The 22,782-nt window shown below is 36.1% G+C and overlaps 2 protein-coding genes across 2 annotated transcripts; one reads left to right on the top strand and one right to left on the bottom strand.

Moving 5' to 3' along the window:
- Positions 1–814: 814 nt before the first annotated feature.
- On the top strand, positions 815–2,538 carry LOC113783606 (LOB domain-containing protein 1-like). The gene is made up of 2 exons (XM_027329789.1): positions 815–1,209; positions 1,972–2,538. The coding sequence occupies exons 1-2, from the start codon at positions 919–921 to the stop codon at positions 2,299–2,301; spliced, it is 621 nt and encodes a 206-aa protein (XP_027185590.1). The 5' UTR covers positions 815–918; the 3' UTR covers positions 2,302–2,538.
- An 8,327-nt stretch (positions 2,539–10,865) lies between these two features.
- LOC113782800 lies at positions 10,866–20,439 on the bottom strand. Its single transcript, XM_027328721.1, has 7 exons — positions 19,265–20,439; positions 18,334–18,751; positions 17,106–17,250; positions 14,252–14,367; positions 14,079–14,157; positions 11,887–12,120; positions 10,866–11,519 (listed from the first exon to the last, which is right to left on the bottom strand). The coding sequence occupies exons 1-7, from the start codon at positions 20,433–20,435 to the stop codon at positions 11,163–11,165; spliced, it is 2,520 nt and encodes an 839-aa protein (XP_027184522.1). The 5' UTR covers positions 20,436–20,439; the 3' UTR covers positions 10,866–11,162.
- Positions 20,440–22,782: the final 2,343 nt, after the last annotated feature.

A 22,782-nucleotide genomic window follows, 5' to 3' on the forward strand; every position in this document is an offset into this window, starting at 1 on the left:
TAATTTGCCGCCACTTTGATTCGTTTTTATCCCTCTTTTTAGTCATATTACTATATTTTGATAAATGTTCATACCTTGTTATAATCAAATTCTTGGGATCAGTCAAATGAAAAATACTTAAAACTGAGATGATGAAGTTAATTACTCCCTCCCTTTTTTTTATAACTGACGTTTAAGAAATTTGCTCTAGTGTACTTTTATCTGTCGTTTTATTATCCCCATACAGTATTAATTATTTTTTACAATTTTACCCTTTTATCTCTCTTTTTCAATATAGGGTTCTTAATTACTACTCCTAGTAATTATTGCTTCTTTCTTTATAACAACCCTAGTAATTGGACAATTAATGAGGGTACAAAAGGAAAGTAGTGTACAGATTTAAGCAATGAAAAACTTTTCTTAATTGGTGTGCAAAACCTTAAACGTCAGTTATAAAAAAAGGGAGGGAGTAATAGATAAGCATTTATGGACTTTGGTGTCTCTCATACTTCTTCTTTAAACTAATTAAATTAAATGGGTACGCACAATGAAAAGTTAATTTTTGAACCTTTTAACTGCTAAAGACATCTGAATTGGTTTGCTTTGTGCAAGACAAGAGTCAACAATCAACAAAGTTTTTGTGACTTGAAGAAAGAAATGTAATTCCTGTCTATGTCACATTCTTCACAAACAAATTCATGATGTCATCTACAAGTATTATGACGCATGACGACGTCATAATTTCTTTTTTGTGCCCCCCTTCCCGGGTTTTCCTTGTCTATATATATTCCTGCCCATTGTACCCAAGTAGAACCACCCCACCACAAATCAAACCAGCCCCATCAAAGGGTTTAAAGTAAACAGCTGAAGACCAGGGAAAAAAAAAAAAACACACACATACACACACACACACTAGTCCTCCTTTTCTTCACTACAGAAATGGAGTGCAGCAGCACAACCACTACCACTACAACCATGTGTGCCGCGTCTCAGAATCAACCTCTGTCGCCTTCATCATCTCCTTCATTGTCTCCGAGGGCTGGATCTCCCAAAAATGGTCCGCCATCTCCTCCACCAGTCATTCTTAGCCCTTGTGCCGCATGCAAAATCCTCCGCCGCAGATGCGCAGAGAAATGTGTATTGGCTCCATACTTTCCGCCAACTGAGCCCTTAAAGTTCACCATTGCACATAAAGTATTTGGAGCTAGCAACATTATCAAGATGTTGCAGGTAATATATAAGCTTCACAACCCCCCAATCAAATCTTAAATTTGCATTGTTTGCTAGAAATTCATGCAAGTGTTTTTTCTGTTCTTTTTTCAAGAAAAAAAAAAAGTAGCATTCATGGTTTTAATCATAGGTAAAGTTTTCTAGCAACAAGTACGTTGTTTGACTTCAAAGACGTAGGTTGCCAGGGGGACCGGGTGAAAGGGGAGGGAGAAGGAAAAGCAGAGGGGAGATGTGAAATGTCTTTTACTCGAGTGGAATCTCTTTCACATTCTACAAAGGAGGGGTCTTTAACCACCTCCAATAAAGGAGGTTTTGCTTTAATTAATTTGTACTAGTAGCAAGGTCGCTTTATGCCAAAAAATTCTACAATTCTTGACAAATTTTCTAACTACTTCGGACATAAATTCCAACCTCAAATTGGATAAGATTGTATTTCAAATTGAATAATTATAGGCGTCGTTACTGAGTAATTACTTGAAAACGATCTTACTCGACAGTTTGTATAGATTTTTTACCTATGCTTGCCGGAAAAGAAAAGAAAATTATCAATTGAACAAGTTTGAATGAGAAGTTTCAAAGCACGCGTAAGTGATACTTCTACATTTAGAGTCTAGTATCTAGAACATGTTATTTTCTCCAAGTGGAACAAGTCATCTTGCAATTCCATGCTTCAGGTCTTGATCTACATCTCATACGCTGCAATAATTCAATATGGAGGTCAACGACAGGATTAACAGTTTTTTATGTGTTGTATACTTTCAGGAACTCCCAGAGGACCAAAGAGCAGATGCTGTGAACAGCATGGTTTACGAAGCGAATTCGAGGATTAGAGATCCAGTTTATGGCTGTGCAGGGGCAATTTGTCAGCTGCAGAAGCAAATTAGTGAGCTCCAAGCAGAACTTGCCAAGGCACAGGCTGAGATGTTGAACTTTCAATGCCAAAATGACAATCTCAAGTCCTTAATCTGCATGGGAATGGCAGCACAAGATGATCAAGAAATCAAGTCCGAACAGCATCTAAGCTGTGATAATACAAGCTTATTTCTTGATGATGCAAATATATATGCTGCTTGGGAACCACTCTGGACATAAGCAAGCCGATCCAGGGCAAGGATATTTAACTAGTTTGGAGAAGTCGAGTAAACAAGGATCTGCAAGTGTGGACACAAAAGCGACTGCATGCAGTGACCTATACTAATAAAAATTTAAACAATTTCAAATTGGATTAATGTATTTTTCGAGTTATTATATGAAGAGTAGATCTTTTAACAATACAGACGTATTTTTATGATATTTTATGTCCAACTTGTCCCAAGAGGAAGAAGGAGTAGCGAGAAGAATAAATGTTTAAAGAAGAAAATTATTATTATTGTTTTTTTGTCAGCAACGATACATTTGTATAATCTACTTTATTCTAATCTAGGGGGAGGGGAAGACTAAGGAAGCTGTGGTAAGAGGCTAGTGGGAATACAGATCCAACTAGACCAAGAGAGTGTTATGGCACAACCCTTAGATTTTTTTCGTTGCCTCGCCTATAGGCCAAGGAGGGATTTAAGCCCCTCTCTGGTAGTCACTGAGTCATTATTGGCCCAGTGGTTTTAAAGAAGAAAATTATCAGCACCATAGGAATTTGTACCGATTCTTAATTGACAAGACGCCAAATGTTACACCTTCCATACCACTTTTTGTGGTCTTTATTTCTATTTTTTTTCTCTCTCTCTCTCTCTTTTTGGGCAAATTAATGTTATGGAATGCCCTATCTTTTTTTTATTTTTTCTATTTTGAGACAACGACTTTTCTTTCTCATAATTAGATTTATTGAGGAAAAATTAGCATTAACCAAAAAACATTGGGAATATATTTAAAAATTTGGGGAACTACCTAGATTATTATGATTTTCTAGTCCAAAAATATCGGAAATTGGAAGCGAAAAGTTCTAATCAATAATATCTTCTCTGCAATTGATTTATCTGGTTCGGTTGTCAAACTTCGACAAGGACCAAGAGATAGATGCCGGGTACGCCATGTCACGCACCATTAGTCTCTATTGACCGCTTATGAGCTTAATCCCAAAGGAGTTTTGACAGGTAATTATCCCAATAATATATTTCGCTTCTGTATTCATAAACATAACCCAATTCATTTTTTACTTATTTCCTTAACCACTTTTATTTCCACATTCACATCACATCATCTAAAAAATGCTGATACCAGTAATTATTCCAAATAATAAAAAAAAAAAAAAAAAAAAAAAAATAGGACAGACAGCACCAAAAAAACACAAAAAAAAAATTATCTCAAATAATACTCTATCCAAAAATTATTTTTACAAAAAAATTAACACCTGAATTCTGCCTTAACATCATTTTAAGCAATCCAATAAGCCATTAGACCTGTATTGTGTAATAATCGTGATATTCGGGCATGGATTTTTCTGATCTAATATTTGAGTTAATCCAAATGAGCTTACTCAAAATGTTGGGATGTAGAAAGCACTTGGATGACAAAAATAGCAGTTTTGCCCTTGGAAGAAATAATCCATTTTTGGGAAAGATTTGAGGTCACTCCTCACAAAATTCAAATTAACTACTATTTTCTTGGTGGTTTATTTTGGTGCAAGTCCAAGTTGAATGACTTTTGGATCTTCATTATTTCATGAAAAGTGATGCGAAGCTGACTGAATTTTCCGACAGTTAGGATATACTACTAGTTTCCGATAACCAAAAAACCAGACAAAAGTTATTCCTTTTATAGACAATTTTATGATCTACATAAAAAAAAATGCCAAAAGATTATATGTAAAACTATGAAAAGAAATATCATTTTATATGTAAAAATGATGAGTCAACTCGTTGTAACTTGCAACTTGCAAAAAAGTGTTATAGATGCATGGCCCCCATATATCAAATTAATCTTTTTTTTTTATCATCGTCACTTTATTTATATTCTACTCTATCCTAATCTATCTAGGAAAGATCCAACTGAGCCTACGGAGAGCCGGTAGGGGATTGAACCACCACCGGAATTTGCCCCAAGGCTGGTGGTTGGAAATGAAATTAATCATTTGTTTGAAAATTGGAATTTGGATCAGTTATTCTACAATTCGGGAATAGTACAATCAGCTTGTCATAGAGTTTACATTTTCCTACGATGGATGGACTCCACAAAAATTCCTTACATCTTTCTAAAATGTTGATTAGATTTTCCACACACAAGAAGAAAATTTTAAAAATTTTTACTTGGTGAATTATGAGATGGGCACATTGTCAAATTTATTGCATGTGGTTATAAACCATCATTTTCCACAAACAAAAAATTGAAAGTTTTAGTTGGTCCACATTACTTTAGAGACTTTGTGGTAGAAAAATTTTGCTTGATTTGTTTTTTCTAGTTTGCAAATTGTCCGTCAAATGAAAGATATATATATCTTTGGACTCTTTTCTCGTATTCACAACCATAATATAGCGACCTTTTGCTAATGTCAAGGTCTTGTTTTAGCTACTTGTATTCTAGTCATAAATCACCCAATGGATGATTTGCCACCAGAGAAGGTTCTGTTGAAAGTTGGAAATTCGTTACTTCTGATGTTTTTGTCAAGACAAAAAGTTGAGGCTTGTCTAGCACGTGCCGAGTAACTATTAGGCACCCGTTAAAATATGTTTCGGGTCGTGTTAAAATTTCAAAAAGAAAAGACTAATTAGAGAAAATATATAAATATAAGATATGATAATAATTATTAGTATGTGTAACACACACACATACATGACAGGTCCGAAGGAATTTTGATGTATTAACAAGTGCCCGTTGGATACTCATTAAAAGATTTAAAAATTAATGAATATGATTATGCATGATTGATCACATAATGATCCACGACTGATATTGCATGTTTATAAAATTTTGCCACTGCTTTGGCATGCAATCACAGTCTTTACGATTAAGATTTTGAAAACAGATTACATTCCTAGCCGCGTTTGATCAATGATTGTTGTAACCAAAACTTGAGAATTAAAAAAGAAGAAGAAGAAGAAGAAGTATTGATCATGACTGTGAAGTGAGAACAAACAACCGTGTGAAAGAGGAAAATAACCGATTATCAATCATCTAGAAAAGAAACTAAAACTGGTAGTAGTAATTAATAGCCTATCAACATGCACATCTACAATTAATTCCGTAGCCAATGTGTACCGCATTCTCTGAACAAAAATGGTGCAGCTGACACATTTCTAGTTGAAGGGAGTAAATGACAGTTATGTGACAGAATGATTCGATCATCCAACGATCCCACAAACATAAATGCTGATCCTCAATTCAAAGAAGAAGGAAAAAAAAAAAACAAGAAAGTGGGAATGTTTCTTTTATTGCAGTAGGAATTCATACTGAGTTGGAGAACCCAAAATGGGAAGGGGGAAATTGCCAAGTGATCTGTGAGAAGCCCTACAGAATTAAATTGGAAGAAGCATATTATATTAGGGGTATACATAAATCAATTAGGTCAGTCTTGCAAGACTAATGTGAGATGGAAAATGAATGTGGCGTCTCATCCACATCGGACTTATCTTTCAGAAAAGAAAAACTATATCCGACTTGTGGAAATATATATATATATTGCTTGAATTATTTGTACAACGACTTTCGCAATCTGCTGCTGGTAAGATAAATTTCAGTAATTTGTTTGACCAATAGCCACTTAATGCGAAGACAAAATTTACAAGAAGTTAAATATGTCACACCCATGTCGTTATTCTTGATGCAACAATATTCAATGTTGCAGGCTGATATTAATTTGAATTGCAACTTTTTAAACACCTTAATCTACCGGAATTGAATGGCCTTGTATCAAGATATATAGAATACCTTAGATAAGGCCTATATATGGAAGTAGCTTCATCCTACATTATAAACTAGGGAAAGCAAAGGCTATTCATATGGACACTGTTTATCCCAGTATTGGATAATCTGCAGTGGCTGCTCGAGAGCGCGTATTGGATAAATCCCACTCCGTACAAGAATCCGCCAACCACACAAACATGACCAAGTATTTGCCTTGCCCAGAAGGAAATCCTGCCTTGCAAGATCATTGAATCCGTCAAATTTGACGGATATAACTACAAACGACTTTGCAAGGAAAGCATGAAGATTGAAGAACTATATCTCAAAGCAAAGCTAAGGGTAATGATTGCCTTCTTTACTCTTCCAATTAAACGGATGTGTGGTGGTGCAAAGCCGTTTACATTCGCGTACTTGTATTTTTGGGCTAAGCAGGCATACAAAACTAATTAATTGCCCTACCTAAAAGCCAAGTTCTAATGCAGAAGTTGATGGATACAGGACTGGGCATTGCATAAAAGTTCTCCCCTAAATGAAACATACAAATCAATAAGCTTGACTCAAAGCAGATTTTGCAGCATGTTTGCATTGACTAATTAAACCAAGAAAATGTCAATGGGTAGATCCTGTTCACCATTGAAGTAGTAGTATATATTAAGTAATTGGGTTGAGGCACGTTAATTCAAACAAAACTCACCTAACATATTAATATAGTCAAGGGATAAAACTCGGTTTGATTAAGTACGTAGTTAACGGGGGAAACAAACGCGGAGCACAATAATTAATCAACTAGGGAAAGCAAAGGGGAATCCTTAATATTCTAAGGTCTGATTACTGGAAGTAAAAAACTAATGTCAGGTGGGAACAGGGAGACTGCAGTTGGGAAGTCTGCTATGGAAACTATTTGACGAGCGAACAAAACTAATTCCACATTGGAACTTTTGATCTTTAAAGGCAATCAGGCATTTTCATTTTGTTATCTTGCCCCCAAAGTCCAACAGTTGCTTGCAGTCTTTAAGGTGCACTAGCTGACTTCCTTGTTTGTTTTAAAAAAAAAGTTTGCTGATTGATAATGAAATATCATGAGGTCAAGGTTCATCTGTAAGTATACAATAAGCAAGTGATCAGACTAACCATACAGCACTCAAGCAGTCAATGATCAGTCAATATGTGCAATTCATGGAATATTATGATGTATGATCATTACCAGAATTTTCTTTATGGCATGTAGGTTATGTATCTTTTTCTTTTCGATTTTCTTTCTCCTTTTTTCTTTGAAAGACATAATGCACCAATCAAAGCCCTTTCTTTACTTGATTCCAACCCACAACTTGTATATAGATATATTTTTTTTTTTTGGGTTGTTAAACCTATAATTAGGCTACCTAATCTTGATGCATTCTTTCTTGGTTTTTAGTATATTGAGGAAAAGGGGAATAAAAGTGCCACCAGTAGTATCTTCAATTTCCACACCACGCACTTTGGTGTAGGATTGAAAATCATTAAAACAGAGAGAACAGACTTTCCAATCGTACTACTTTTTCCTCCTTCTTCTTTTGTTTTTGAGTTGGACTTAATTAGAGAAATTGAAGGAGATAAGCGAAAAACTTGAGGACTATATGATAACAGATAATATATTGACCTCCCCTAAGGTTTTCGATAATTACATCTAGTTCTCCTCTAATTTTAAAAAATTACATATTCTAGGTGAAATTGTGAAAAACCTCAAGAATAGAGGCTTTCGAAATTCTCCCTAGTTAGAATAAGAGGAGCTTTTTGCACCATATTCTTTGTGGATATTCATATCACACACCCATTTAAATATCAAGTTTCAATCAGGATGCAGTTTGTGAAGTCCTACCTTATTTTTAGGACTAATTTTATTTCTGATCTTGTATCACTCTCCTACTTTATACTTTAAACTTTAATTTTAGATATTTTGTATTCTAAGACACTTTACATCCTAAATTTTCAAGCTGGTCCTATTTAAGTTCAATCAATGACAATGCTACCAAAATTAATGAAATAAATGTCAGTGCAAATTAATGACAACGTATCATTTTATTCTAGATGCAATACCTTGGCTAATTTTGACCACCTGCTGCAGCAGCAAATTACGATTGATTTTTAGGATCCTCTATGCCATTAATTTTACTAACATTGCCATTGATTCGATTTAAATACGACAAACATGAGATTTGAGGGTGTGAAGCGTCCAAAATTGAGAGTTGAGGGTGCAAAATATTCAAAACTAAAGTTTATAGTACAAAGTGAAAAGGCTACATAAGTTTAGGGATGCAAAGTGAAGTTAGCCCTTACTTTTGTATTTTAATAACGTACTAGATCGGTTAAGGGGCTTAATCAATTAGCTGGACTAAGTGGTAGTGCATGTCGATATAACTACGCTCATTTTAACTTAGAAATATTCAAAAGAAACAATAAAAGTTTGCTGGCTTCTTGAATTCACACTAATCTTCAAAGCTCAATCCAATGATTCTCCGACCTCAATTCCTTGTTAAGATTCATGTCCCCAGGAGTTCTTTAACTTGTCTAACCCTTCAGACGGGTCCTGCATACAGTCTAAATATCATTTTACGCATTTTCACAGAAGATGCAAAATGAAGTATAGTTTCAAACAAGTTACATTTCTTTGTCCCATTTCTGCGTCAAACTGGAAAATCTTTTCTGCTATAATTGCCACTCACTCCGATAGCCCTTCTATGAGAAGGAAGACTAGCAAGATTGTTGACGTCCTTTACACTGATTGAGAGGGTAACCTTCTGGGCTGCTACTTTCAAGTCAAATTTGAAGCTTCTATAAGTTTAAAAGTCTGTTAAACGCTGGTTCGATGGTGACTAATTCATCTTACATTGTGGAAATTTATACTCTTCTTACTCCAAAAACAAGAAAAAAAAATTGCATGATGAATTAATAGTTCCCTGAATTTTGATATTTGATAGAGTTGCCTTGATAGAGATAGGGTGGCAAACAAGTCGAATAGAAAGTTTTGATCTAATCGATCCAAACTCGATTCAATTTTACTATGTTCTTGACAAGCTTTCAATATAAAATTTGAACTCGAACTCGACCTCAAACTTGAACCATAAAAAAATAATTATTTTATTTTTTTTAAAAAAAATGAATAAAATAGTCATTTTTCTTGCATTTTTCTTAATAAATAATAAAACTACTAGGGATATATGTAATTTTGCTATTAAAATAAAATAATATATATATATATATATATATATATATATACATGCTTCTCTATAGTCGGCTTGAGTTTGATATTGATCAAATTCGAGTCGAGTCTTGATCAAATCGACTTGTGAACGGTTTGATTCTTTTGCAGCTATGGTCAGAGAGCATTAAGATTCTAAACTCACATCCTTGCTAGTTGGTGCATTATGTTAGTTTTAAAACAGCCAATTGCAAATTTTAATTAGCCTATTCAGAATTCACTCCACCCACTATATATGATGTGCCTTTTATTATATTGCCTAAGTTATCTTCCTTCATTTCTCATTTTTATACGCTCCAAGTGATAGTGTATGCCCATCGAGTCAAGCACAAACATTATCAAGAAATTCGGTGGGGGCGTATTAAGAATGATAAATATTCTCCCAAATTTGCCTGCAGAGACTGAAAGTAGTTAGCCAATTTGGCAAGATGCATTGGTCGTATTCAAATTGTCAAAATCTAGAGGGTTTAAACAATGGATGCTTTGAAGCTCAAGGACTAATTACTCCCAGTTCAATGTACTCATGTTCCTTGACTTTGATATCAAAGGGTACTCCAACACCCGTACGACCCTTCGATTTTATATTGTCCCAAGGGAGAGATAGATTAGTCAAATGATGATGCCCAATCAACAAACAAGGAGGGTCTGAAAATTTGACATTGATCTGAAGAAATTTCTATATCTTTATGATCAAGTGATGGTTGAATGTGTATACACAAGGCCTTCCCTGGATAATGGATGGATAACATTTTGTAGTTTTATTAGAATTTCTGGAAGGTGATTGAATAAAGATCAAAGAATCTCAACCAGTGTTGTACGAAATATGATTTTGTATAGGAATCCATTATTCACCATTATCAGTTCTACAATTCAAAGTTTCTAGATGTGGACTTTCAACAGTCTTTGCTATGAATGTATACGTACAGTTGAATTCATGGATTTCAAGAACAAGCCCAACTTGAAAATCTATAGTAAGACTTTCGTGCTTACCTCACCGGACCTCTCCTACAGTGCTAATAATAGATTTGTCAACTAATAAAATCAGCTTAGGATAGATATTTCTAGAATAAAAAGATCCCCTATTGGATCCAACAAATGCATGGGATTTTTTTTTTCCTTTTTTTATATGTATACCCACAAAGATAGAACCCTTTCTCGCAATGCTATCAGAATGTGGGGGAAACCAAGAAAAAGATAAACATGATTACTCCAACTAAGTAATTTTTCCCCCTCTTATGGATCCAACTATTGATTAATTTACCGTATGTAACTAAACTTTTTGGCTGTCCTTTCCAGATCTTCGGGGTCAGTTGGAGAAAGAGCGTCACAATCTTGAGGGGTTATGGGACAGATGTTTGGAAGAAGCTCAAGGACTATTACTCCATTTAAATGTGCTCACGCTGCTTTGACTTTGATACCAAAGGTAAAAAGGCAGTAAGCTTGTTTATATTCCCATTTGTAATCTTTTCAGGTCACTTCTCACCACCTTTCAGGTTGTCTTTTCTTGGTCAGCTCAGTTGGAAAGAGCATTAATCTTCTTTTCACCCAGATCCATTTTATGGCTCGGTGTGCAATCACAGATTGATGAAAAGATAAAAAGTCAGCTGCACTTTTGTCACCTGTAAAAATGTACAAAAAGGGTAGTACTTCCAAAACAAAAAGCAGAACGGGTGCCAGTCCTGACAAATTCTACATGTTCAGCAGCAAGAGTCTTTTTTAAGATATGGAAACTCGATGGTAGTTCATTTCCATACAGAGATTTCGACGAATAAATTTGAACCATGTATATCACTAATCTAATCTGGAAAAATGCTCAAAATTTCCAGGATCTACAGAAGAGAGCGGGACAAAATTTTGAGACATGGTAACAATTACTGCTAGTTTACTTCGATGCTTGGGCAGTGCTGGCTGACCTTTTCTGGTTACCCTGATCGCCGTTTTCATCACTTCTGTCCATAGCTTTCCTTGCAAGCTCGTAACCAGCAAAGTTCATGGCACCAAGGGGGGCAATCCAGAAAAACCTAGGCACAGCTCCTTTAAATAATCCTAGGGCTCCTTCATGACGAACAATAGAGATGGCTACCAGCCTTAATGGCAAATTCCTGCCCTGGGCAGTCATCATCCTTGTCTTTATAACATCAAACGGGGTTGTCAGAACAGCAGTTAGCCCGCCAGATAAAGCCCCAACTGCAATTGTTTCCCAGGGTTCTAGTTCACGGCATAAAAGCTGCTGCGCAACCTAAAACCAGCAAACAGCAATTTGCACATAAATAACAAGAAAATACAGTTGGCAAATTATGCAAACACATCATACTGAGTAACAAGACAGTTGTTGCAAACCACATCTTACAAGTTATTCATTTTAATTTAACGTAAAATAAAACACTCATCATAAGAAGTAAACAATAGGTTTGTCACAAGTGTCCGACAAAGAACTTGACACAAAAAAGTATAACAGGATGAAAGGAAATGTGATTAATCATCTCCAATAGAATGGCTTATGTATCCTATACACAGAGAATAAATCTCAATAGTACTAATGCACTAATCATAATTTAGCATTTATACACGGAATGAAAATTAGTCTGCAGGATGCTAAAGCATACCTTTTTAGATTCAGCATACAACCCCATGCCTGCAACATAAAATGGGACCTCCCTGAATAGAGTGGCACCTGTCCCACGGAAAAAACCCTTAAGACCATCTTGATGCCAAGTACCAATGATTGCTTGGCCAACATTATCATATAAACCAGCCTGCAACCTTTGCTTCAGGACTTCGCATGGTATCCTCACCGCTGTTCCTAAGAAAGTGCTACAAAATGATGCAACAGATTGGACCTAACAGCAAAAATGGAAACAAACTTTTAGTATAGTCAAGTAGCGTACTTTTTTTCTCTCAAGACATGTTCTTGGGCTAAATTTTACTTATTTGTGTTAAGAAACTGATTTTGCAACGGCCAAGCACAACAAACTTCTCAGTTTGCAAGCATTTCAACTACTGTGAGTCCTTATCATCTTTGTCATATCTGGTATAGCATGGTAGGACTTCTGTTACTGAATTCTGCACTTACCAATATTCGTTTTTTTTTTTCCACCAGCTTTTCCATCCTTTATTTTGATTTATTTATTCAGTCCTCACTTTTCCAGAAAAGAGAAAAGAGAAGGGGAGTACTTTTGCTATGCCATTCCTTTGTTTTCCACCCTCTTTTCCTTCTATTTTTATTTATTTTCTTGCTTTAGTTTTACTCCATTTCATGGAAAGACAAAGGAGCAGGGGAGGTAAGGAGATTTGTCTGGATTGAGTAAAATCAATTAACAACCAGCCCAATTAAGGAAACCGATTAATATGACAAATGCATGACAAGAAAAAGACACAGACTCGATATCGCTGATCAGATGCAATAAAATTCTGCTTAGGAATATCCTAGAAGCCCAAGTACAATACTTACACAGTTAATAAGAGAAAACTCCTAATTTGGTTTAGACATGCAGCAAAACTCAAAATGACTGATGCAGGTATACTGAGTAATACAAATACTATACCTGGCAAACAAAGCCCAAACCCATTAACCCAACCCACCCGCCCACTGTTTTTAGAAGGTTGGGCAGGTCTAAGGGGTTACGGGGTCAATTTGGGTTGGGTGGGCTGGGTTTATTATTGGATGCCCAATGGGTTTTAACATTTTTAAATCTCTCTTGGCCAAATCTTTTCAAGATAAAAAACTTCAAAATTCTAACTCCTCCTCATCCCTTCCTCTCCAATGCAAGTCCTGATCGTAGAATTGATCAACAGAAAATTCAACCTCAAGTACTAACTAAAGATCCATCCCTTTCTTCTTTGGTTGAAAGTTCTAAATCGAATTTCTGGTAAATAAACACCCAAGATACCTTCAATGGAGTTATCAACCTGGAACCCAACAAGTTGTAGCCCACAGCCATACAGCGTTATAATTTGTTATGATGAAGTTCTATATCTCACTTTCAAGTTAGATCTGAGTTAATGACTGCTTTGTGAAAAGCATCCATTGATTTCCAGAGCTTGTGGTTTCATGGTGGAGTAAGTGGTGGTGCTATAGCTAGTCACTTCCATTTGTGGTTGCTATGGTGGATTTTGGTTTATTACGAGGATACATGTTAGGTCTACACAGAAAATAGAATTTGAAGGCATTTTGATATGAGAAAAAGTCACCAATCAATCACCGGAGACGGTGGACTATAACTACTGAAGAAGCCGGCAACTGTTGCAAAGTATCAATAGGTTCTTCATGTTGGGAAAGAAGATGAGTAAAAAGTGAGGAAAGGGGAAAAAATTTTAAAAGAGATCTGGTTTGGGGCATTTGGGTATACAGGGTTTGAGTGAACCCAAATTAGCCCAACCCAAAATAGACCTGTTGAAAAGTTGGGCGGGTTGGGTTATAACCCAATTATGCCAAACCCATAAACAACCCGCCCAAATCTAACCCAACCCGCCCAATTGCCACCCCCAGTAAATACATGTCTAGATAAGCTATTATACGCTCTAGTAGTCCCTGCAAACAAGAGAAATGACAAATTTCAAAGCATTTAATGATAGATTTTCACCCAAAAAAAAAACATTTTGGACCAGAAATGGATCAGAACATTATTATGATGCTTGTCCTAAGCCAAGAGGGATAAGAAAAGTCATATATGTTTTTTATTTTTTTCCTCATAACTAATTTACAAGATAAATGATGTACATAATAAATATATAAGGGCAAAGGCTAATCAGCAATTAGTCATCTCATGCAGTGAGACAACCTTCACGGTAACCTTACCTGGAAATCGGGAAGTGTCGGAGCAACATTAATGAGTACAAGCTTGCTTGCTTCGAATATTCCAGTTCGTAGACCATGGCTGGAATAACATATAAGCGTATTAGTCATTATTACACCACAGCATGCCAGAACTACAGTGTAAAATGAACTAAAGAAGAGAGAAACTAAAGAACCTTGAGAATTGTCCAAGAATTGCTGGAATTGAGCCTCGGTATAATCCACGAACTCCAAGTTCTGGAAGCTTGGCCAAAATTTCAGGGAAAGTAAGCGTTGAAGCTTGTACTCGAGTCTGGAAGAAGAGTAAACAAGTATCAGTACTGCATAACTCATCAACTTACCACTTATGGCCAGCTTATTTGGTAATTGCTACGCAGAGAACACATTTTTCAAAAGGGATAGCTTTCATCTATTGTGATTTTCATCAAGTTAATATTCTAGTTCAGGTTGCCAGATGGGTAAAGAATAGCACTTATAATCCTGTCTAAGGCAGCATATTCTAATGCTCGATTTCTGATACCTGGGGTTTCAAGGATGGTAAAGAAGGGCATGTGTAGCTTTCACGTAGCTTGTGCTTCAATTGTGGACTTGAGTTTCTAGAAATCGAACTTTGATGCTTTTAATCCTTAGGAACTATATGATATAACACTTTTTTCCAAGTAAACTCTTCTCTCTAACTAGCCACTTGTAAGCCATTGCCTATTGCAATTCCCGTTTTATTTTTATTTCTTAAATTTTTGCTACCAAGTTCAGAACCACTTAATGACAAATTAACTTCCTTCCACCAAGAAACTAATGATTCCCAATCATGTAACAAGCTCAGCATGCCCCATAATCCTATCTTGCTGAACGGTAAAAGGAGCTCCAAAAAAAAAAAAACAGCCCTAAAATCTATTTTTTGAGGTCCCACCTATTAAACATTCATACTTTTGTTTCCAAACTAACCATCAATATTCTCCACTTTCAACCATAAAATCCTTGTCAAATCAGGCATACTACTTCATCTTAAAGTAGTCCTACAGCAGCTTTTAGAATTTCTCACTTCTGTTGTCCAAATATTTTTCTTACAATCAGCCCTGCAACGTGAGGAAGGAAACAATTGTCTTCTTGTGGTTGAACAGTGGGCATTTGACTACTTGTATCGAAAGCTGACCCTTTTAAACTATTTGTTCCTTTAAGTTGATTAACCTGTGGAACTCAGACCCCAAAAACACATATCTATGTAAATCCCAAGTCAAGTTGCTCAGTTCACAGTAATAAAACTCGCTCCAAGAAGAGAGCTTTTGCTGCTGTTACACCCAAGAGAAAATATTACATGCAAGCCACCTCAAATGCATTCACAGCACTGAAAACAAAAATTTGGATTCAAAACCAGTACCCAATGAAAGCAGCTGACAAAGCACCTAATGATTCCATATTTACCTTAATCGCATATTCAAGTAATTCAAGAATAGTGGAATTGAGTTTGTCCCAATTTGACTTAGGGTACGTTTGGTTCCCATAGAATTGGAGTGTAGAATTGGAATTGGAGCTCCAATTTCAATTCTTGTGTTTGGATACTATCTTTTCAGTAGAATTAGAATCGAATTGCAATTCCAAATCGATCGAATTCCATGGTTCCAATTCTTTGGCTGGACCAAAGAATTCCAATTCTAATTCCACGACTGAACTCCTCAATCGGGTCAACACGCGGGTCTTGTACGGGCAAAATCTAAAAAATGGGTCAACTATAAAAGTGATGGAAAAAACTCAAACCTCTCTCTTCTCTTTCCATTATCAATCGCCATATCTAATGCTCTGTTGGAGCATTCCTGCCGCCGCCTCCTTCACTTGTGCTGCCTTCACCCATCACTAAAGGCTTGAACTGAGGCGATGAAGAAGAGAGAAGAGAGGAGTGGCGCAGGCCAACGTAAGACAGGACCTGAGTCAGCGACGACGTGCCTCTGATGATCTGAACGAAGATCTGGAAGAAGAAAGCCAGCCAGTTTAATAGTGCTCTCCAAACTTGTATAGTCTTCGGCGCGTAGACGTCGGCGGATTGAGCCAGCTCCGCCATCATACAAGGCTTTTGAGTTTTGGCTCACTGATTTTTGTTCTTTTATAGTTAGTATCTTAATTTTCCAGTTAAGTAGGAGTTTATGTATGGGTCTTATAAGAAGTGTGGTGAGGAGTTTTGGGAATTCAGTCCATAATTTTCAGTGGTGGCGTAGGTGCCGACGGAGTTGTGGTCAAGGTGGTGCCTCGACGAAGTGGTTGTGGTGTTGATTGAGAGAGAGAAAAGGAAACAAAGAAAGGGAAAATGGGAGAGTTAATGGCACGCGTTTGGGGAGGGTGTCTTGGGGGGATGAAAAAGGAAAAGGAACTTGGACGTTTCAGTTCTATACTAGTAGTAGTTGATTCATTTTACCACTCCACTACTTTTCTTGATTCTTTTAAAATTTTCTTTCTTTTCCGTTCTTCAACTGTAAATTTCGGGGTTTTGGATGATATTTTGCCAAAAAAGAAAGTAATTTGCATTTTCCTTTAAATTTTTTAGTAAAAATTAGCTAAATGTAAGAAAAAAAAGAAATTATTATATAAAAAAAAAAAGAAAAAAAGAAAAATTTTATGTAAGCAAATGTTTTATGAAAACAATTCTAATTCCTAATGAATTCTTCTCTCATCCAAACAAAGAATTTGGAATTCCAAATAAATTCTGTATCAATTCTATGTATTTTCCAAACGAAAAAATTGCAAGGATTTGGATTTCTAATTCATAGAATTCAAATTCTATAGAATTTCAATTCTAATTCAATTCCAATTCTGTAGAACCAAACGTACCCTTAGGATTATTCTATTTATGACTACAATCACATTCCAAAAGTCTAGAATTGAGGTTAGCAATAGCAGCCAAAGTATAAGTACATACTTTGCTCAATGATAGTCAAGGTAAAAAAATAAAATGTTCAATATATGGATGCTCCAGGTGTCAAGTTCTGCGAAGTCCCAAGTGAAACATACTACCAAATTATCTTTTACAGAACAACAAACCTTGATTGTGTCAACAGGATGCATTAGAGATGTGGACAATGCACAAGAGAGCCCTCCCGCCAGTGCTGACTTTAAAACACTTCCAGCTGGTATTTCCACAGGTGGTGGAACAGCAACTACAGTAGCTGCTTCAAACCAGATACTCCTACATATATGATGTAAATTGAGTTAAGCTGTACGTTAATTTAATCTACATTGTGCGTAGGAAGCCGAATAACTAGCCAATCACATAATCCAGATGCTTACTCTGGAAAGGAAAGACACAACATAACATGCAAGTAATTCACATGGAAGTGTGTGATCTAAAATGGAGGTGATTAAAGAAAACATCTGTAACTAATTAAACCGAGTGGGACACTATTTTCTTAGTTAAAGAAAACACCTGTAACTAATTAAATTGAGTGAGACACTATTTTCTGAGTTAATCAGATTGTACTCGTGTACTAGACATTCCTGCATGTGTGCGTGTGAATGGGACACCATGCAGAGCTATGATAAAAATTCAAGATTAGAAACTGCCCAGATCAAAATGTTACTACCCTTCAAGTTGCAACAGTTCATGTCCATCTATTAGACGTGAATACATGAAATTGAACACCTTTTTTAAAGGCGAAGTGCTTCTCAAATATGATTTTTTTTGTCCAAAAAGCACTAAGCCAAAATCACTAATGACAATTACATTCATGAAATGTCATCAAATACTTATAGAAGTTCTTGTTAGAAAAAAGTTCTACTAGATGCAGCATATTGCTGACAGAAATTTAAGCAATTTGCTAAATGCTCTATTCACCACGAGAGCGACCAAATTTTGGTACGAAGTAAGGGAAGACACAAAAGTATAAAGAGGCAGATTGAAGAAATAACATTCCCACCAAAATACAGAAATTAGCACTAGTGAGGTAAAGAAAAGAGCTGAATGAAAAATCATGCAAGTATTGCCAGTAAAAAGTTATGAGCATCACTGGACAAACTGTAAGTACACCCAAATTCCTATCCTGACCACTCCTCAGATACACTTCTTTTTTCTCACCATCCACAGATCAAATAATGAATAGCCAACCATTGGAAGTTAAATTATTCCACCCTGCTCATTTACTTAATGGAACTGATACATTAAATTTAACTCTTATAAGAGCCTATGATACAGATGATATTAGACCATAAATCTAAAAACACGATCATCATTCCAAAGCAATAATGACACTAAAGCAGTATACATCCAATTCACCTTGGATCCTCTTGAAGCCGATCAGATGGGAGCAAAAGCATAAAATTGCGAAAATGCCCATAGGAAATAGATTCTTCAGTGTCAGCATTTAGAAACCGCATCATAGCAATAGCATTGTCTTCATTCGCAGGAAGTCCAGCATTCCTCAAAGATGCCAAAATTTCACTTTTCTTTAGTGTCCCAGACTTGCTCAAACAGAGACTTGTATATGCTCTAAGTATAGTTGGCTCTTTCTGTTCCATTAATGACAGAAATTGCTTCCAACCAAATGATTTTGAAAACAAGTGACTTTTAGTGCGGCGCATGAACTCGCGAGCATATCTCCTTGGCAACTTTCTCTTTCTAATGGCAACTTCGAGATCTTCCAAAGTGACCTGGCCATCACCGTCTCTATCCAACTCTTCAAAAAACCTCCTTCCTGCAAGAATGCAATAAGAACAATTCAAGAAGGAAAACAAGATTATGTAATTTGAGGGACACATAAAAACTAGATCCACTATAATTTTTAAGAACACATACCTATTCACATGCCAAAACTGAAGTCTAGGGTATCCTAATCTCAAAGCTAACTAAAAGAAATATGATTTATCACATCCCTTCTTTTTCTATTATTCCCTTTCCCTGCTATCTCACAGTAACTGCAGCTTCTTATGATCCTACAAGCAACTCAGAACTGTAATTAAAGTGACCTAAGCCTAAGGCATTCCAAACCAACAACTGAGCTAATCCCATAAATGTGACAACATACAAGGAAATCCAACAACTTTAATCAGTGATATAAAAGTGCTATTAGTAATTTGCCATTAGGTATGATACTTGCTACAAATCATGAAGCTTAAATAAGATGTGAGACAATTATATCAAGGAGAACCCCGATGGCTATGTGAAAAAGCGACTGAAGCAAGGATATTGCTTTGAGCTGAAGGCTTACCTTCTGCTTCTGTGTATCTGAAGAAGTCCTGGACTGAGAACAACTTCTTCTTGTCAGGGTGGTCTTTTGATGGTCTCCCAACTTGAGGTAAAAGCTCAATCAGTTCTGTCAATGACACAGTTGACAAGCTGGATCTCAGACGCTCAACATTTGATAAGGGAATGCTAAGCAACCCATTTGCTAACTTTTGCGGGGAATTGCCACCCGCACTCCCTTCCTGAGTTTCAGCATTGTTAACTCCAATATCACCCTCTTCCTTGTTGGAAGAAGTAACGCCAACAATACTTGATGGAACACCTCCTACTCGCGCAAACTTCAAACTTCCAAAAAATACATTCACATCAGCCCTTTTACCTTCCAAAATACTAGCAAGCGCCCTCAAATGATCAAACTGATCATCAGCAACTGGACCGGACTCACCATCGGCAGTGCTGCTGCACTTAATTTCCTGCATTCTCACATCAAACTTCTGAACATTTTGAATGAACTGATCAACTATAAAACCAAGAAAACACTCCAATGACAAACCTTTTTCCTCCTTTTCCTTCAAGTGTTTGTCACAGAACTCCATACCACCTCCCATTTTGGACCCTTTCTCCTTAACCTCACATGAAACACGCGGTGTCCCACCACCAACAGCATTCTCATCACATACCCTCTGAATCCTTTTCTTCCCATGTTTAAAGGGGCTAGGAAAAGCCTGAACAAAACCATTAATCAACAAAGACCACGCCACTGCGAATTGCAAGCAATTACTGCAACCCCCATCCTCTTTCCCACCATTTCCACCATCCTTCTCTTGCAACCCCATTTTTGCAACATTCTCAGCCCTAGTAACATTCCCATTACCCCCACATTTCTCCACAAACATGCCCACAAACATCTTAATTGGCAATTTAATCGATAAACCCTTCTTTTTCTCATCACCAACCACACATTGCCCACCACCCCCACCGTTATTATTCTTCTTCCTAAACCCCAACTGCCCCGGGGCGCCCAAATTTACATTACTCTGATCATCATTGCTATCAGTACTAACACTAGAACACCCTTTCTTGAAGGTAATATGAGGCCAACACTGCTCAAAATCCTTGGCGGCCTTTCTTACACTAGATTCCAATGGCGAAAAAGCATTCTTGACCACTTGGATGGAATTCAAGAATGATTCCATCACTGGATCGTTCCCACCCACCACCCCCATCCCTCCCAATCCCCTCCTTCACTATCTGTAGCTGTATCTGTATCTGTATATCTACCTATCTATCTATATAGCTGAAGTTTACACAGCTAAAATCTAAAATTTCTTGAAAACAGAAAACACTCGAAACAAGAAATCGTGGAAGCAAACATAACAGGCTATTGACAGACAGGAAACCATGTGGGAAACAAAAAAAGGAAAAAACAAGGAAGAAAAAGAGAAGCCCTAATTGCAGAAATAGGCTAGATAAAAACTTCTGGGCAATGGACTAGATTTTGATGTTGATGTGATAGAAGGATGTGAATATGTACAGAGGATTTCTCATCGGAGCTTTTTCTATTTGTAATATACATATATATATTTTGTGTAGTAGATGTCATAAATATATATATACACACACTCAAATAAACACCTTGTGTACTGTGTGTGTGTGTGTGTGTGTTTTTTTTTTTTTTGGGTTGCAGTGCAGTAGGATTATGGAGTGTGAGGAACTTAGATGAAATGCATATTGGATAAAGAGAATAAAGGATTTGAAGATAAATGTGTATTTTTTTTTTCTATTTGTTTTAAATCCTACAATTTTCTTTCCACAAAAAAAAAAAGAGACTAATACTAACTAGTAGTATTTTCTTTTCTTTTTCTTTTTCTTTTTCTTTTAACTTGATAAATTTTTATGTGGCGGGGTGGATTTAGTGGTGGGAATATTTTGGATCTGAGAGTTTTCTATCTTTTTGAGTGACTTGGGCATTTTTAATATTAATAATAACAGCAAATCTGAGGTCAGAGGAAAGGAGGTGTTGGATAAGTATGAACCACAAACTACTGCCAGATGAAGAAGCGGTTTTCTTTGTTTGTTTCTTCTTTCTTCCTTTTTTTTTTTTTTCCTTCTCCTTTTTCGTTTCTTCTATTTTCTTATCCTACAACTTTTTTCTATGTCCTAAATCCTTACCCAAGGTTATTATTCTTTTGGGCGAATCCTTATCCAAAGTTACTTTCCTTGCTTTCGTAATACAACTCGAACTATTCCATTAACTCGGTTTCAGGATATTCCTGTGTCGACAAAAAATATATATATATTTCATTAATTCGGGCGTTAAATCAAGTAAACAAATTAAATTGAACTGTTTTTTAGGTGTACCATTCTTGTTTAAGAGTTCAAACAGTTGGATTAATTAAACATACTGAGTTTGTACACAATTCGTATACTACAACCTTTTTTTTCCCACCAAATCAAAATGAAGTTGATGCGATCCCATTTGGGTGTTTCTAAGCTGGTGTAAATTCACATCAAGCACATTAATAAAATAGTGTAAAGTTGCGTGGTCAATTAATTTAAGCAATATGTAAACTAATCCTATTGAGATTTTGTAGTTCTTTATTTTATTGGTTCAAGTGTTAAATAACCAGCTGTATTTGATGTTGATGTCCTGCTTTGTGCACCCCAAATGATTAATTATCATAATAACGAAGGCAATAGGGATACCAAAAGTCACACCACTGATTTTGATCTATATAATATGTCTTCTTCATCCCGCATTGTTCTCTCATCGTAAACGTTTGTGATAATTACTACTCCCTCCGTCCCATTTTGATAGTCCCGTTTTCCTTTTTCGTCTGTCCCAAATTGAAGTCCACTTTCCAATTGAAGAATGTAGTTGTATTTTAATTTTCCTAAAATACTCTTATTCAATGTAAGTTGTTGTTACTATAAACCTACCCCATTTAATGAGAGTTGATTCTTTTTTTACCATCAATTCAAGTTTCCATAAAGTTGTACTCTATTTAATGTGAGGGTATTTTAGGAAAATAGCAATCTAAATTTACTTTTCCAACAAAGTTAACTACTTTTTCTTAAACTGTGTGAAAAAAGAAATGGGACTATCAAAGTGGGACGGAGGGAGTACATAATTTATTTTCGAGATTTCTAACAATTTCACTGAAATCAAGATATAAGTGACGATTAATGCAATGGGAGATGCTGAAGATTCCCTGAGGGTCAAATTTGTAGTATAAAATCTCTCTTTCTTTTCGGACATTTTATTGTTGTTTGGAAGTTGTGGTCCTTTAATTACTCCTTTTTTTTCATCTTTTTAACGGAAACAGAAATATTTTACGCGAAAAAGAGAAAAAGAAAAGAAAGAAAGGCAATCATTACACGGGTGCAGCATTAGGCCCATGGTTTTGTTGAAGCTTTTGGATAACGAAGAATAAGAACGGATAAAATGCTGACGCAGAATCCACGTACGACTGGTAACACCTGGCAGCATTTCAAATTGAAGGCGATTGGACACCTTTTTTTTTTTTTTTTTTGCCTCAAGGT

Source organism: Coffea eugenioides, chromosome 9 (assembly GCF_003713205.1).
Source record: "Coffea eugenioides isolate CCC68of chromosome 9, Ceug_1.0, whole genome shotgun sequence".
In the NCBI taxonomy this organism is placed as follows: Eukaryota; Viridiplantae; Streptophyta; class Magnoliopsida; order Gentianales; family Rubiaceae; genus Coffea; species Coffea eugenioides.

Bases quoted from the DNA above. Each gene is read 5' to 3' on its own strand.
- LOC113783606 (XM_027329789.1), top strand. From the start codon at position 919: ATGGAGTGCAGCAGCACAACCACTACCACTACAACCATGTGTGCCGCG. The intron at 1,210-1,971 runs GTAATATATAAG...GTATACTTTCAG, and splicing joins ACATTATCAAGATGTTGCAG to GAACTCCCAGAGGACCAAAG.
- LOC113782800 (XM_027328721.1), bottom strand. From the start codon at position 20,435: ATGGAATCATTCTTGAATTCCATCCAAGTGGTCAAGAATGCTTTTTCG. The intron at 14,368-17,105 runs GTTTGTTGTTCT...CTCTTCTTCCAG, and splicing joins ATCCTGTTGACACAATCAAG to ACTCGAGTACAAGCTTCAAC. The intron at 14,158-14,251 runs GTTCTTTAGTTT...ATGTTATTCCAG, and splicing joins ATTCTTGGACAATTCTCAAG to CCATGGTCTACGAACTGGAA.